Consider the following 13,745-nt stretch of genomic DNA (forward strand, 5'->3'; position numbering starts at 1 on the left):
ATAGGAAACAAATTCATGAATCAGATATCATGCACGTATCAGGGGGGGTAATAATGCATGCTAAGGCAGAACACAAACACCTGGATCAGACTGCATGCTTTAGCAGCAGTGTTTGCATGAGGTGGTGTTTGTGTACACAGTCACACAGATGGGGTTTTTAAGAAGTGAAACAGGGGCTTGATGTTTAGGTATATCATTTTTCCCCCTTAACATTGCTTTAAAAAAATCATAAAAAAATAAATAAATAATGCATATATAAATATAATAATACTTAGTCTATATACAGACAGACAGACAGAACTTTCTGATTCATCATGTAAAGACTTCACTGTAATCAGCAAAATGTACACGAGCAGATATAACATCAGGCCAGTGAAAAGGCAGTATTGTTGCATGGATGCTCTGAACTCATCTCCTGCATGTGGCTAAACTAATTTGCATGAAATTTGAGTTTCAAGCTGTTGACAGTATTCTGAATTTGTTCCAATCAAAGTGTGTTTCAGGGCTCGTGCTCTTCCTTTAACACTCTATACTGATTACTTGCATTGTATTTAAACAGCTTTTTATTGCACAGAGGAATTGTGCAGTTTATTTTTAAGGGGAAATCCAATGGATATACAGTACCTTAGTACAGAATAGTAAGTAACTTCCTCCTTTTACTGAGTCGAATCTCTGAAACTGTTTGTACAGTGGAGGAATGATATGATGATATGATGGTGATTCCACGAGTATATCAGCAGTTTGTATCTCACTGACATTACATTTACGAACATGTATGTAAATAAAAACAAACGGCATTTTAAACCATCACAACATGTTTAAGTTACTACACCGTTCCTGCCTCCCAATTTGTTTACTATCAGCAATAAGTATCTGAGATTAGAGTGAGTGTGTCCCATTTTGAAATGAGTATCCAATGTGTCCTGGTGTTTTTATTTTCAATATGTTTTCTAATTGTGGATCTGTCCATGCAAGTCCTTGGAGGAGTTTTGTGACCATTTGCTTTACCACATTAGACACATTTTAGAGAGGCATAAATAATATAAAGCAAAAGAAAGAATGGTAAATTAAATGATTAAATAATATAAGGAATAATACATGAAGTAAAGCTGAAATGCAACAATAAATTTGTTCATGGTGATGGTTAGTGTATCCCAGTATTTACTTACACTTTTGCTACACTCAAAAGTATGTCGTTTTCCTTCACAAAGGAAGTTTAGTGCACAGTAGATGAATTGGGACACATGTTTCTGAAGAGCAGAAAGTGCTGTTCTAACCATATATAGAGCTCTACAATGTTATTTTAAACTAAATAAACAAAAATATCATCAGATCAGATTTATGCTTTTGAAAATAACATGATCCAAGAATTAAGACATTTGCAGTTTTCTGTGTCTTCCAGCAGAGGGCACTATTTCTTTTGCGTTTTAAAGACCCATTTGCTTTGGCAGCATTAATGGTCAAGTGTTTTATTGTAAAGAACCACAAACATACAAATCCAAATTATTATTATTTTTTTTTTGTATAGTACATGTAACAATTTCCAATTGTCTCAAAGCAGTTTTACAGAAGTATGGAAACAGAGAGAAAAATAAATATACTGTATAAGAAAAAGAAGAAGAAGAAGAAGAAGAAGAAGAAGAAGAAATAGGCTAAAAATAATACATGAATATATACAATCAAAGTTTAAAATGAATTAAAAATATACATTTTAAATCTAAAATACTATAAATCTAATGAGCAAGCTGGAGATGACGGCGGCAAGGAAAAACTCCCTGAGATGATATGAGGAAGAAACCTTGAGAGGAACCAGGCTCAGAAAGGAACCAATCCACATTTGGGTGACACTGGAAAGTAAATAATGTCAATGTAAATAATGTCCTTTCTACATCAGTTTATAACAGTTCAACTGAGAGCTCCTGAGGAACTAACGGGTCATCGCAAACTCTGAGTTCAGCACAGACATGATTGCTGATAAAGACCAGACCATACAGCTGACTGACACAACATCGGTTTAAAGAGAAGGTATGACAGTCTCCAGGCGGCTCCATCCACAACAATCCCATGGGACACTGGTTTACCATTCAGATCAATCCATGGCAGGGTGACCACCGGCCGACGAGACTCCAACCAGGAGTAGAACATCAGGTTTGGAAGTAGCTCCATAAGAAGCGATGATCAGGCTTGAGACTGAGAACACTGGGAGCTCAGGCATGTGTGTGTGTGTGTGTGTGAGAGAGAGAGAGAGAGAGAGAGAGAGAGAGAGAGAGAGAGAGAGAGAGAGAGAGAGAGAGAGAGAGAGAGAGAGCAGAAATTTTTAGGTATGATTGTAATCAGGTGAAGGAAAATGTAAAATTCAAGCATACAATACATCCAAAGGACCCGGTCATAATATGATTACAGTGCAATGGTATATAATATAAAACATTTAACATGTTGACAGTTAACATTAACAGATGTTCTATTCAAGTGTTAACTGCTACTAGCTGCTAAAGGAAGTAAATATTTAATGATGCGTTGCAATACACATCATTGCACATCAATACACATTCACTTTAATGCTGTTTTCCACATCACAATGTGATTCTGCTGTCAAGTGCTGCTATTGTAACTGAATATATTTGTACAAAAATCCTTTTATTGTTTACAAATCCTCTGCACAATGGTCAGTACAACCTGTATTGTACTGTATTGTCTATCAGTCTTTGGTCTTGCAGTTTGCACTCTTTAGTCTCTAGCTCTGTGTTGTTTTATGTAGCACCATGGTCCTGGAGGAATGTTATTTCATTTCACTATGTACTGAGTCAGCTATATGGTTGCAATGACAATTAAAAGCTTCTTGACATTACTCGACTACATACTCCAGCATACAGTGGCTCTTGCTCAGTAAACTTGTTTTACAATACAGCAATTTCAATCTGCATCCAACTGATCAAAGAAATATGTAGAATTTTATCTCTTAACCAGTAATCTGTTCTCCACCGAGTCAGAAAAACCACCGAAAGGATTTTCCTCAGCAAAAGATAATGCTGCATGAGGGCTTTCCTCCAGTTTCTTTGCTCTAGCTTTTCAGTGCATGTGTCCAGCAGATGGTGCCCACCGCTGCCAGGAAGTGCTGATCCTTCTCTCCCATGTCTATAAGGATCTGTAAAGTTTAGTGAATATCTGAAAATTGTATTTAATCTGCAAAGTACATACAATTACAATGATTTTGTATTGGTTCTTTTTTGCAAAATCGCAAAACCGATTGTATAACAAATATATAACAAAATTCAATATTGTTCTGTTCAAAGAGTGACTGTACAGAAATGCCATTAAGTCTTGATGCCTTCCTCCACTTCTACTTTTCCAACAGTAAGCTCTCTTTCTCTTGCCAAGAGGACACTCAGAATAATACTGAGACATGTTTGAGATCAGTCTTGCCATGTGGTTTTAAGTCATAGCTCTGTGTTGTTCTATGTAGCACCATGGTCCTAGAGACATGTCTCATTTCACTATGTACTGTCTCAACTATATATAGTTGAAGAGACAATAAAAGCTTCTTGACTTGACTTGACTTGACTTGGTTGGCTTAAGTGAGTTGAAGCTCAGCATCGAGGCTCTTCTCTCTGGAGAAATACATCTGCTTAAGAAAGAGGCAGCTGCATTCTCTGGATTATCAAAAAGACTGGTTATTGGGCATTCACACAGAGGCATTGGTCTAAACCTGATCCACAGCAGTCAGAGGTCATATACTCTGTGGTCCCGGAACAGTTTGTGACTCAACCTCTGGCCAGTACCTCTAAATGTGTTCAGTGTCACCAAACCAACACTTTGGGGCAGTCGTGGCCTAATGGTTGGCTCAGTTGTGGCCTAATGGTTAGAGAGTCTGATTCGTAACCCAAAGGTTGTGGGTTCGAGTCTCGGGCCAGCCACGACTGAGGTGCCCCTGAGCAAGGCACCAAAACCCCCCAACAGCGCCGCAGCATAATTTACATTTAAGGGCAGATGCCCTTATCCAGAGCGAAGTACAAAAGCGCTTTTAAGTTATTGAATACATTAACTCTGGTTCACTAGGTTACAGACTCAAATCCCATGAGACTAAAACACTGTTCGACATTTTTTTTAAATACACACATACTGTTAGTTCAAGTATTTCATGAAGAAGTATGTCTTCAACCGTCGTTTGAAGATATCCAGTGACTCAGCTGTCCGGACCCCTAGGGGAAGTTTATTCCACCACCTCGTTGCCAGAACAGTAAAGAGCGTTGTTGTATACATCCCTCTTACGCTGAGAAATAGTGGGTGCGAGGTGCTGGTCGAGGATTGATGAGGGCTTTGAGGTAGGGAGGAGCAGGCCCATTTTTGGCTTTGTAGGCAAGCATCAGTGTTTTGAATCTGATGCGTGCAGCCAGTAGAGGGAGCGCAGCAGTGGGGTGGAATCCGAGAACTTTGGCAGGTTGAAGAAGACAAGTTAGAGGAAGAAGATAAGTTGAGTATCATCAGCATAGCAGTGGTAAGAGAACCTGTGTGAGGAAATAACTTTGAGAGTGAGTATACAGGGAGAAAAGGAGAGGACCAAGTACAGAGCCCTGTGGGACACCAGTGGAGAGTCTGCATGGAGCAGATATCACTCCCCTCCATGTTACCTTATAGGTACGAAGTAAACCATTCCCATGAATGGTTGATATTCAAATTCCAAGACTCCAAGACAATGAAGGAGGGGGGGGGGGTGTTGTGGAGCTTACGAGGGTCTTGTGAGTCCAGAAGAGTCAAGAGGGAAGAAGATCGAAGCTTGTCAGTGGGGAGGTTGAAATCACCAAGCACTGTCAGAGGGGTAATTTCGGAAGGGAAAGCACTGAGCAGTGAGTCAATTTCTTCCAGGAAGTCTCCTAGGGGACCAGGAGGGCGATAGACAACAATGATGACAAGATTGACTAGAGAGGAAACTAAAATGGCATAAAATATAAAAGAGGATATGGTTAAATAAGACAAGGGGAGGGGTGTGAAAGACCATTCCCTTGACAACAATACAACTGTACCACCACCCCTGCCTGTTTCTCACGGTGAGTAAGAGAACGCATAGGAAGAGTATAAAGCAGCTGGTGTAACTGTGTTCTATGGGGATATCCAGGTCTCAGTTACCGGCAAAAAAATCTAAGGAGTAATGGAAATCTAAAGCCGAGATAAAATCAGCTTTCCTTACGGCAGGCGGGCAATTCCAGAGCCCAGTTACCACCACTGTTTGAGAATCAGACAATAGAGGAGGGTAAATGAGGTTACTGGACATGTGACATCTGCTCTGTAGATGAGAGCGCCTTCGACGGTAAGTGGTGACTACTGAGGTGGGTGTGATGCACATATCTGCAGTCAACCAAATGTGAGTTTTAAAATATGGTTTTGGTAGAATATATCAAAACAGTACTAGTATGAGTGCCCTGATCACAATTCACACCTTAAGGGAGTCTGAAACTACTCCGAAATTCTAGTCTTCTTTCAACATGTTTTATTTTCTCCGCTAGCTATCTCAGAGTGCCACAGCTGGTCCCCAGAGCTGGACAGGTCTATTTGGTCCGATGAGGAGCAGTGACACTTTCTAGCAGACTGCCCCTGAAATGCAGGTGGATCAATTACATTAGGTGGATTCAGTCTGATGTGACCACACAAAAGCACAACATAATGGTGACAGTTACTAGCATTTTATACCCAGCAATTGTGGGAATTAATTTGCTGAGGTTTGTTCATTTGGCAGTGGACCTAGGACTTTTGGTTTGTAGTGTGTGCTCTTGGCAGAAGATGCACTTTGTTGTACATCACATGACCGCGGGTGGGGCAAGTAGCAGGGAGATAGGATCTCAACCGTCAGTGGATATGTTCCCACCCTCTCATGCAACAATACAGGGGTATTGTTTCGTGTTAGTCCTCGAGGACACAGTGTCTTTCCCAATGTTCTCGAAATGTCTTACTGCAAGGTACATTATTTTACAAAGATTATATTCAGCTCATTTTGATCCGAGAGCAGAAAGATGACAAAAATATTTATTTTAGTCCCCGTTACATTCCATCAATCTCATTTTTACACGCATTGCACTTAAACAAAAACACATGCCATCAACAGGATTCCCATGCACCAATTATGTCCATATTAATAATAATTTATGATAAATATAATTGTTTGTGTGGCAATATTCATAGCTATAAATTCTTATAAAATATAAATACATATATTAGATTTTTTTTTTCCATTCATATATGAATTCACTTTTTTTTTTTTTAATTTCTATATAAATTGGATCAAATCATGTAAATCGATTCAAAACGAATCATCAACCCAGTGTTTTAAATCAACCCGATGAAGCTTTTATCATGAATTAAGTCGACTTCTGAAGCCGGAATCAAGTCGATTAACTTCACTGTTAAGCTTGTAACTATTAATGGAATTGGACATGAATCGAATTGTGACTCGAATCGAATCGAATCGAATCCTGAAACCGGTTACACCCCTTAATATTCATAGTATCCACTGTCATCCACCAGAGAAATAAAGAAAATGATGTGAAGTTGGGAAATAGTACATCATCCCATCCACAGCAAGTGCACTGATACGGTGTGTGTCCTATGTAGTGCGCTATTGTAGTGCAGCAGTGTGTGTAAACACAGCCCACCCGTGTTCGGTTGCTCTGGTGACGTGTGTCTCTAACGCCCACCCGCTTTGCGACACAACACAGCACAACAACACGAAGCCGGGGCGTTAAGCCGAGCCAAGGAGGCACCAGTCACCAAATCCATCATCGCTATGGGAATTACAGCACTAACGCAAAGCGAAAGGCTTTTCACATATAACTCAAACCTCGACCATCTTCCTGAGACTGAGTATAAAAAGGACAACGGAGTTCCAAGCGCTCAGGAACCACTGCGTAATGCGGAGGTCTTCATACGGAGGTGTTCCACCTTCATCAGGAAAACTGACCTCTCTGTAGAACTGTCTGTAGTTTAATATCGATTCTTGGATTCGACGAAGATAAACAAAAAACAAAAAGCAAACAACGACAAAAACGACCACAATGTCCATGACTTGGACGCTAGCGGTAAAGTAACGGAGCTTTTCTGCTTTCATTATACTGATCATTTAAAGGGGTAGAATTTAAAGGGACAGGGTTTAGTACTGTACACATGCCCAGACTGTTAGAATAAACTAATACACAGTGGCACAGGTGGAAATCTAACACACACACACACACACACACACACACACACACACACACACACACACATATATATAGACTAAATGGTCACATCTCAGGCAGCAGGGACACAAAAAACACTATTGCATGACATGCAAAACCCAGTGAAAAATCAACGTTCCGTTGATTTTTCACTGGGTTTTGCATGTCATGCAATAGTGTTTTTTGTGTCCCTGCTGCCTGAGATGTGATCATCATGACCAACTTCTATTGTGTACACCCCACTGATACACTGACAAAAGCTCTTCCGCATATAATGTCAATACTGATTTCTCTTTTTCAATACAACATTTATATATGAAGATGAAAAACACAACATTTTAGACATGTAAGTCATACAGTCAATATGTGAAGCTTAAATCTGTTATATGATGTGTATATATGTGATGATCACAGATAATTAGTTCATATCACATCTCTCTGCAGCCTTTGTTAAGTTTTAATGTTAGATATCAAACGGCACACAAGACCACGATCGTTTATGTCTTTTTGGAGTCGGATGAAAGTTACCTTTAAGCTGTCGGATGTTATTTTGGATATATATATATATATATAAACCCAGAACAGAATGGTTTTTTTTTTTGTTTGTTGTTGACAGTTACATGAAATTGGACACAAATGCCAACAGGCAGAGCTGACGGTTTGTTTGCACCACTGCTCTGACCTGGTTATAACATGTTTATTAACAGGTTGTATTGTGTTTCATCGTGCCTTATTATATCGTCCTGGGTTTAATACATCAATCATGTTTCTGAAATCTGAATTAGAATCAGAATCAGAATCAGAATCAGGTTTAGTGGCCAAGTGTGTTGACACACACAAGGAATTTGGTTCCAGCAGTTTGTGACTATTAAAGGTACGGACATAAATAACACAATACTATACAAGAAAACAATGCAGATGATGAGATACAATGTACTGTAGACAGAATGAGTTTAAAATGTGGATATAGAATGAATAAAATATATAAAATATGAATATGGAATATGAACGATCAGTAATGTACATAAAGTGTGAGAGTGCAAATAACAATATCGTGCAATATTATGCTTTTGTGCATTAATGCAGTACTTACAGTATGATAAGAAGCAGTAAATATAATTATGGTGAGTTGTTGATCAGGGTGATTGCCTAGGGAAAGAAACTGTCCTTGTCATATGATCCACATATGAACGATTTGTTCATCCAAATATAAACGATACGATGTACTAAAATCTACATTTATGAAATTTAAAGTCAAATTCATTTTAATTGTCATCCTGTAGGTGCATGTACGTATGTGTTTAGGCTACATTTATATGCTAATTTTAATACATTACAGAAGTAATCATAGCAAGAGTAGAGACAGTCCTTAACTTATAACGGATAAAGTCTGAGAGATAATATAATATTCTCGAGTAATAAAGGTGAGTGATGGTGGTGTTGATGGAAACCTAAGAGACTTGCAATGCTCCAGTTTAGCATTATGACTAAGGTGGTCAGTGGCATCGCATGCTAAAACAGAACAGCAACCTACAGTATGGCATGTAAACATTGTTCCATATATAGTTCTTTTAGGCTGATGCCAGGAATAATTAAAATAGTGTAACCTATATATGTAGATACATGAGTACATACACTACTAGGCCTTACATTTCCAGTGTTAGAAACATGTGGACAGTTTCACCACCAAACTTGCTGCTATGACAATCGAGGTCCGTCCAGACTTCATACTTGTGTGTAATTCATACCGTATAATATGACAATTTGAAGTTGGACTTTAATTGCGAACGTGACACAGCAACCCCAAAGAACACACCCGTATCGAATTCTGATATCAACAGGTCGACAATCGAACTGACACGTCAATGACTTCTATAAGAGCTCATTTCAAACGGGGGGAAAAACAAATCTGACAACAGAGGCTGAAATGCAGGTGATTGCGGTTCTTCTCCTTCTTCAGTGACTTATGCAGCACTGCAGCAGCACTACTGTATAACCGGGCTGAAGAACAGCAAGCACATACAGTACACTGCATCGGTCTCTCAAACGGCCTCACCCACGGGTCAGCCTGAAGATGTGATGAGTCATTCAGTAGAGTGTATATACAGTACAGTACGCAATACTCTGAGCATACACACAGAGAGGATTTAATCACCGGTTGAGACATTTGCCCGGGGTAGAAAAAAAGCATGCCAAAATGACCATGCTAATGATCATCAACAAATTCTGTAAATCTGGTGATACATACATACAAAAAAAAAAAAAAGACAGCTGTCATTGATTGTCTAACAGGATCATTAAGGTCTTGAGAGTTTATTTACTTATATGGATCGTTCGGATCGTTATGCTGTTCCTGATTGTGATGGGGATAAACGTTTTACACCATGTGACTACATCGTGTAATGTTTCTTGGGTCAAAGTTTGTTCTCTAGTCCGATCCATATGCCTTGCTGAGCGTTATGTGAGGATGCGAGCGATTAGTGATTAATATAAAAATCTGTATAGAGAAATGTCCATTTTGTAGTTATTGCATTATGTATTCAAGGTTGTTTTTAAATCTCGAATGGAGTCACCATAGAAACACGTTTTTCTTCACACATTGGTGGTTTCATACACGCAAGTTCTAGCCTGGGCTTTGCAATTCTGAGCAAAATCGTCAGCTGCTAACATTAGCTGCTATATACAGTAGCTAGTGAAAATAGAGATGTAACTCCAACAATACGAATTTACACAGGTTTGAAAGCACTTTCCCAGTACAACGTGTCAGTTGCCTGACATATACTAATAATGGAAAATGGATTACTAGGATACGGACATATAGCGACACTGAGAAACACTGCTGTTATAACCTCTAAGTGATAAACAATTATTAACATACTCAGAATTCAGGTGCCAGGCAGACTACAAGAGTAAATGCTGTATAAGTTGGCACAATGTGATCAACTGCAAACATAGACTGTGGCAGATTATAGGCACAACACCGATATTCTCTCTCTATACTATACATAAACACTTCCAGAGAACAAACCACACACCAACCAGAGAACATCGAAGAAATCGGAATGTTTTCTGTTTCTCACAAATCCGATTTTTGTTTGTGTGTGTTGTTATAAACCTTTAATGTAATGTAGGCATACGCAGGATAAAGACCATATGGACTGCACACGTAAACATAAAAAATAACGATGTGTCTGTGTGTTGTGTGCATTTCAGCACTTTGCTTGCAAAACATATATAGTTGCCAAAGCAGTGCGTAGACAAGGGAAATAAAACCTAGGCATAAATGTAAAGGCATGAAGCATGAAGTGATGTAATTATAAGCTAAGAGAAGCAGAAAACTGGTATTAATGGTTTTGGCAACACTGGAGCCCAATAAATTTGAATCGCTTCAGAATGGTGCAGTTCATCTGCCACAGTGGGATCTGAGCATTCCTCTTTTTTCCTTTTTAACATAATTCTAGATGTTTCTTTTATAGTGGAAGGTTGTGTTGAAATCCCTAAAGCTGCTACACTTTCTGCTACTGGATGCTGTCCATCCCTCAGTCTTTACTCATTCAGCATGGGCTGTATTCTGATGCTTTGGTTGGTACTAAAGTACTTACTGTATGTATAAAGGGATTAATTCGATATGTTGAATACAGTACATACCTCATTTGTGGTGAAATCACATATTTTCAGTACTTTCTATTTTTCTATCAATAAGAGAAAGCACTTTTGGGTTTTGATTTGGTAATTTCTCTGGGTCAGTTGGTGCCATTGGAATGAGCATCACTTAAGTATACAGTACATACATAATAACATTCTCAATGTGTCTGTTCATTGCTTTCCAGTCAACACTGACGATATGTTTCTTTCTTTAGCTTTTCTACATTCTGGTTAATGATGTCTTGGTCCAGGCTTTAACCTCCAGCCCAGGCACAGAGGGGTCTATATCCCCCCGACAGTATCGCTACACTGACCCTGACACAGGAACACAGTTCGTGTGTGATAAGTGTCCTGCAGGCACGTACGTGTCGTCCCACTGTACCAATAGTAGTATGCGAGAGTGCATGGAGTGTCCAGCAGGCACGTTCACTCGGGGTGAGAACGGTGTTCAGCAGTGCCACCGCTGCCGAAGTCGCTGCCTACCTCCGTTTGTTGAAAAGTCTCCTTGCACAGCTACTTCGGACCGTGTGTGCGTGTGTCCGCCTGGAGAGTGTTCCCCACTCCCAGAGTGCCTGCCTGGTTGGGGTGTGCGTAAGTCAGAGGATGTGCGCTGCCGCAGATGTCCACGCGGCACCTTCTCTAGCGTACCCTCACGTGCGCACAGGTGCCAAACACACACAGACTGCCAGGCGCTAGGAATGCTGCTTCTAACCAAGGGCACAGACAAGACAGACAACGTGTGCGGACCCTCCGCACCAGACCCCATCTCAACCTCCTCACACAGTACTGATCCTGCACCTGGAGGTAAGAATGAAAAGCACTATCAGACACGTGTAAATATGAGAATTTGTGAAGTAATTTTCAACAGAAATGCCCACACTAGTGATGAGTACACCAGTGTCACACCTTTAGGTCATTAGATCAGTTAATAGGTCACTAGATCAGTTAATAGTTACAAAACCAGTGTTCGCTTCCTGGCATTTTCTTAATAGATTGTTTAAAGAGGAGGTATTATTTTATTTATTTATTTAAATAAATAAATAAAGATCTGTTTTTCAGTTTGTACAGTAACTGCAGGGGATTATGTGCGGGGAACGTGTGAGCTGTAATCGTTTACGAGGTTTTGTTATTCTAATCTCTAAGACTCCACCCAGGAATGATCACTTTCCCTTCAGGCAGACACAGATATTACAAAGGGGTTCGTTTTTGTAAGTCGTGACAGTTTTTATGTGCCGTAAAGAGCTCGAATTTATCGACCAAAGTGTTACCTTTGTTGAATTGACTTTTCACTGATCTCTAATCCTCCCAGTGACCCGGCAGAAGACAACAAACAAGAGCTTCCGCTAATTGCACGTTGTCCTTCATGGAATTTATAGGGTCCAGAAATATAGCGTTTTATCACCTGACCCTGGGTCAGAAACCGAACAACCCTTCAGCATCATATCACATGATTTATACAGTTATAGGAAGCTTGCATGTTGTGTAAACTGTTTTGTTATTTTCTAACAAAATTTAGTTATTTGCATCTCTGGAGACTTTAACAGGCGAGATGTGAAAGTGTGAGACAAGGCGCTATTTAAGCGGTATCACGCTGTATTAGTTGGTTGTTTACACCAGAAAAATGCAAATAAAAAGGTTGAGCCAAGTTTTAGGAATGTGCAAAGTGAAACGTCAGATTATGAAGAGCCAGGATTAATTGTTAACCACTGGGTAATGTTTGAGCAGTGTGAAATAAAAACATATATAAATAAATAAGATAAAGCAGGGTTCTGTTTAACCAGGCTTTACTATGGCCCGGGGAACTAGTTCACATGTGGCTCATCACATGTCCCACAAATGCCTTCAGCACAAGGCCAAGACATGTACTTTTAGTGCTTCACTTACTTCTGACTTTCATTCTGACCTTTCCTCCATGGACCACTGCTTTCCCAGGGCTGTCAAGTGTCATGCATTGAGAGTGACAGTCACGCAAAGAAAAACCTTTTGACTATCTATCATATATTTAATAAGCCGCAGCACCCAAAACGTATCAGTCCGCACCGCCGTCTCTATGGGACCGGGCAGGAATCAAGCGCGTCTCCCCTGGAGTTCTTAGTCGAGCCTGACACTTATCAGCCAATCAAAAAAAAAGAGGCTACACAACAGCCAATCAGAAAATAGCACTATCTGGGTAAGATTTAACACAACAACCAATGAAAAAAAACATTCATTAGCGAGAGTATCTTCGGTGGTCAAAAAACGAAACAATCATGACCCTAAAAATGTCTGGGTTTGTGCTGAACTGTTTTATATGGGAGAAACAAACACTTACAATAAATAAACACACCAGTCATAATCTCTCTCTCTCTCTCTCTCTCACACACACACACACACACACACACACACACACACACACACACACACACACACACACACACACACAAATTAATATAATGGAAATTAAACAAATACTTTGTATCTGGTTAAATTGCGGTCAGTGATCCCTAGCAAACACAACAACTCCCCATTATTTTGTTTTTTGTTTTTTTTGGAGATGTCACGCTTGCCTGTCTTCAAAACTTGAGAGCCCTGCTTTCCTTACTCATATGTATTTGAGTAAAACTAATCTCAATATGTGAACAGACTTTCCCACATGAGGATCAGACAGTTCTTTAGGGAGATTCATTTCCAGGCTGATTCAGTCCATGCTACGGAAATCACAGTGATGACTTTTACTGTCATCTATTCATTGTAAAGAACTCAGGATTCACAAAGAGGGCTGAGCCTTAAAAAGGGATTTTCCCAGAATTAGCAGTGAACAGCAGAGTGTGAACATAGACCCTGTGCTTCAGATACACTCTTTAGCGAAGCTATCTTACAACAGCATTATGACAAGCCAAATGCAGCTTCTATTTC

General features: G+C 39.7%; 1 protein-coding gene across 2 annotated transcripts in view; it reads left to right on the top strand.

The window, feature by feature from the left end:
* The first annotated feature begins 6,481 nt into the window (after positions 1-6,481).
* The window catches only part of tnfrsf21 (tumor necrosis factor receptor superfamily, member 21), a 28,203-nt gene continuing 20,939 nt past the window's right edge, over positions 6,482-13,745 (top strand). The window contains exons 1-2 of one of the 2 annotated variants that reach the window (XM_027153543.2): positions 6,482-7,067; positions 11,066-11,654. In XM_027153543.2, the coding sequence (XP_027009344.1) occupies positions 7,044-7,067; positions 11,066-11,654 (613 nt within the window). In that variant the 5' untranslated portion in view covers positions 6,482-7,043. Of the gene's footprint in view, positions 7,068-8,009; positions 8,080-11,065; positions 11,655-13,745 lie in introns of those variants that run through there. The other variant, XM_027153544.2, reaches the window with a different exon arrangement.

The sequence above is a fragment of the Tachysurus fulvidraco genome, chromosome 16, assembly GCF_022655615.1.
Source record: "Tachysurus fulvidraco isolate hzauxx_2018 chromosome 16, HZAU_PFXX_2.0, whole genome shotgun sequence".
NCBI lineage: Eukaryota > Metazoa > Chordata > Actinopteri > Siluriformes > Bagridae > Tachysurus > Tachysurus fulvidraco.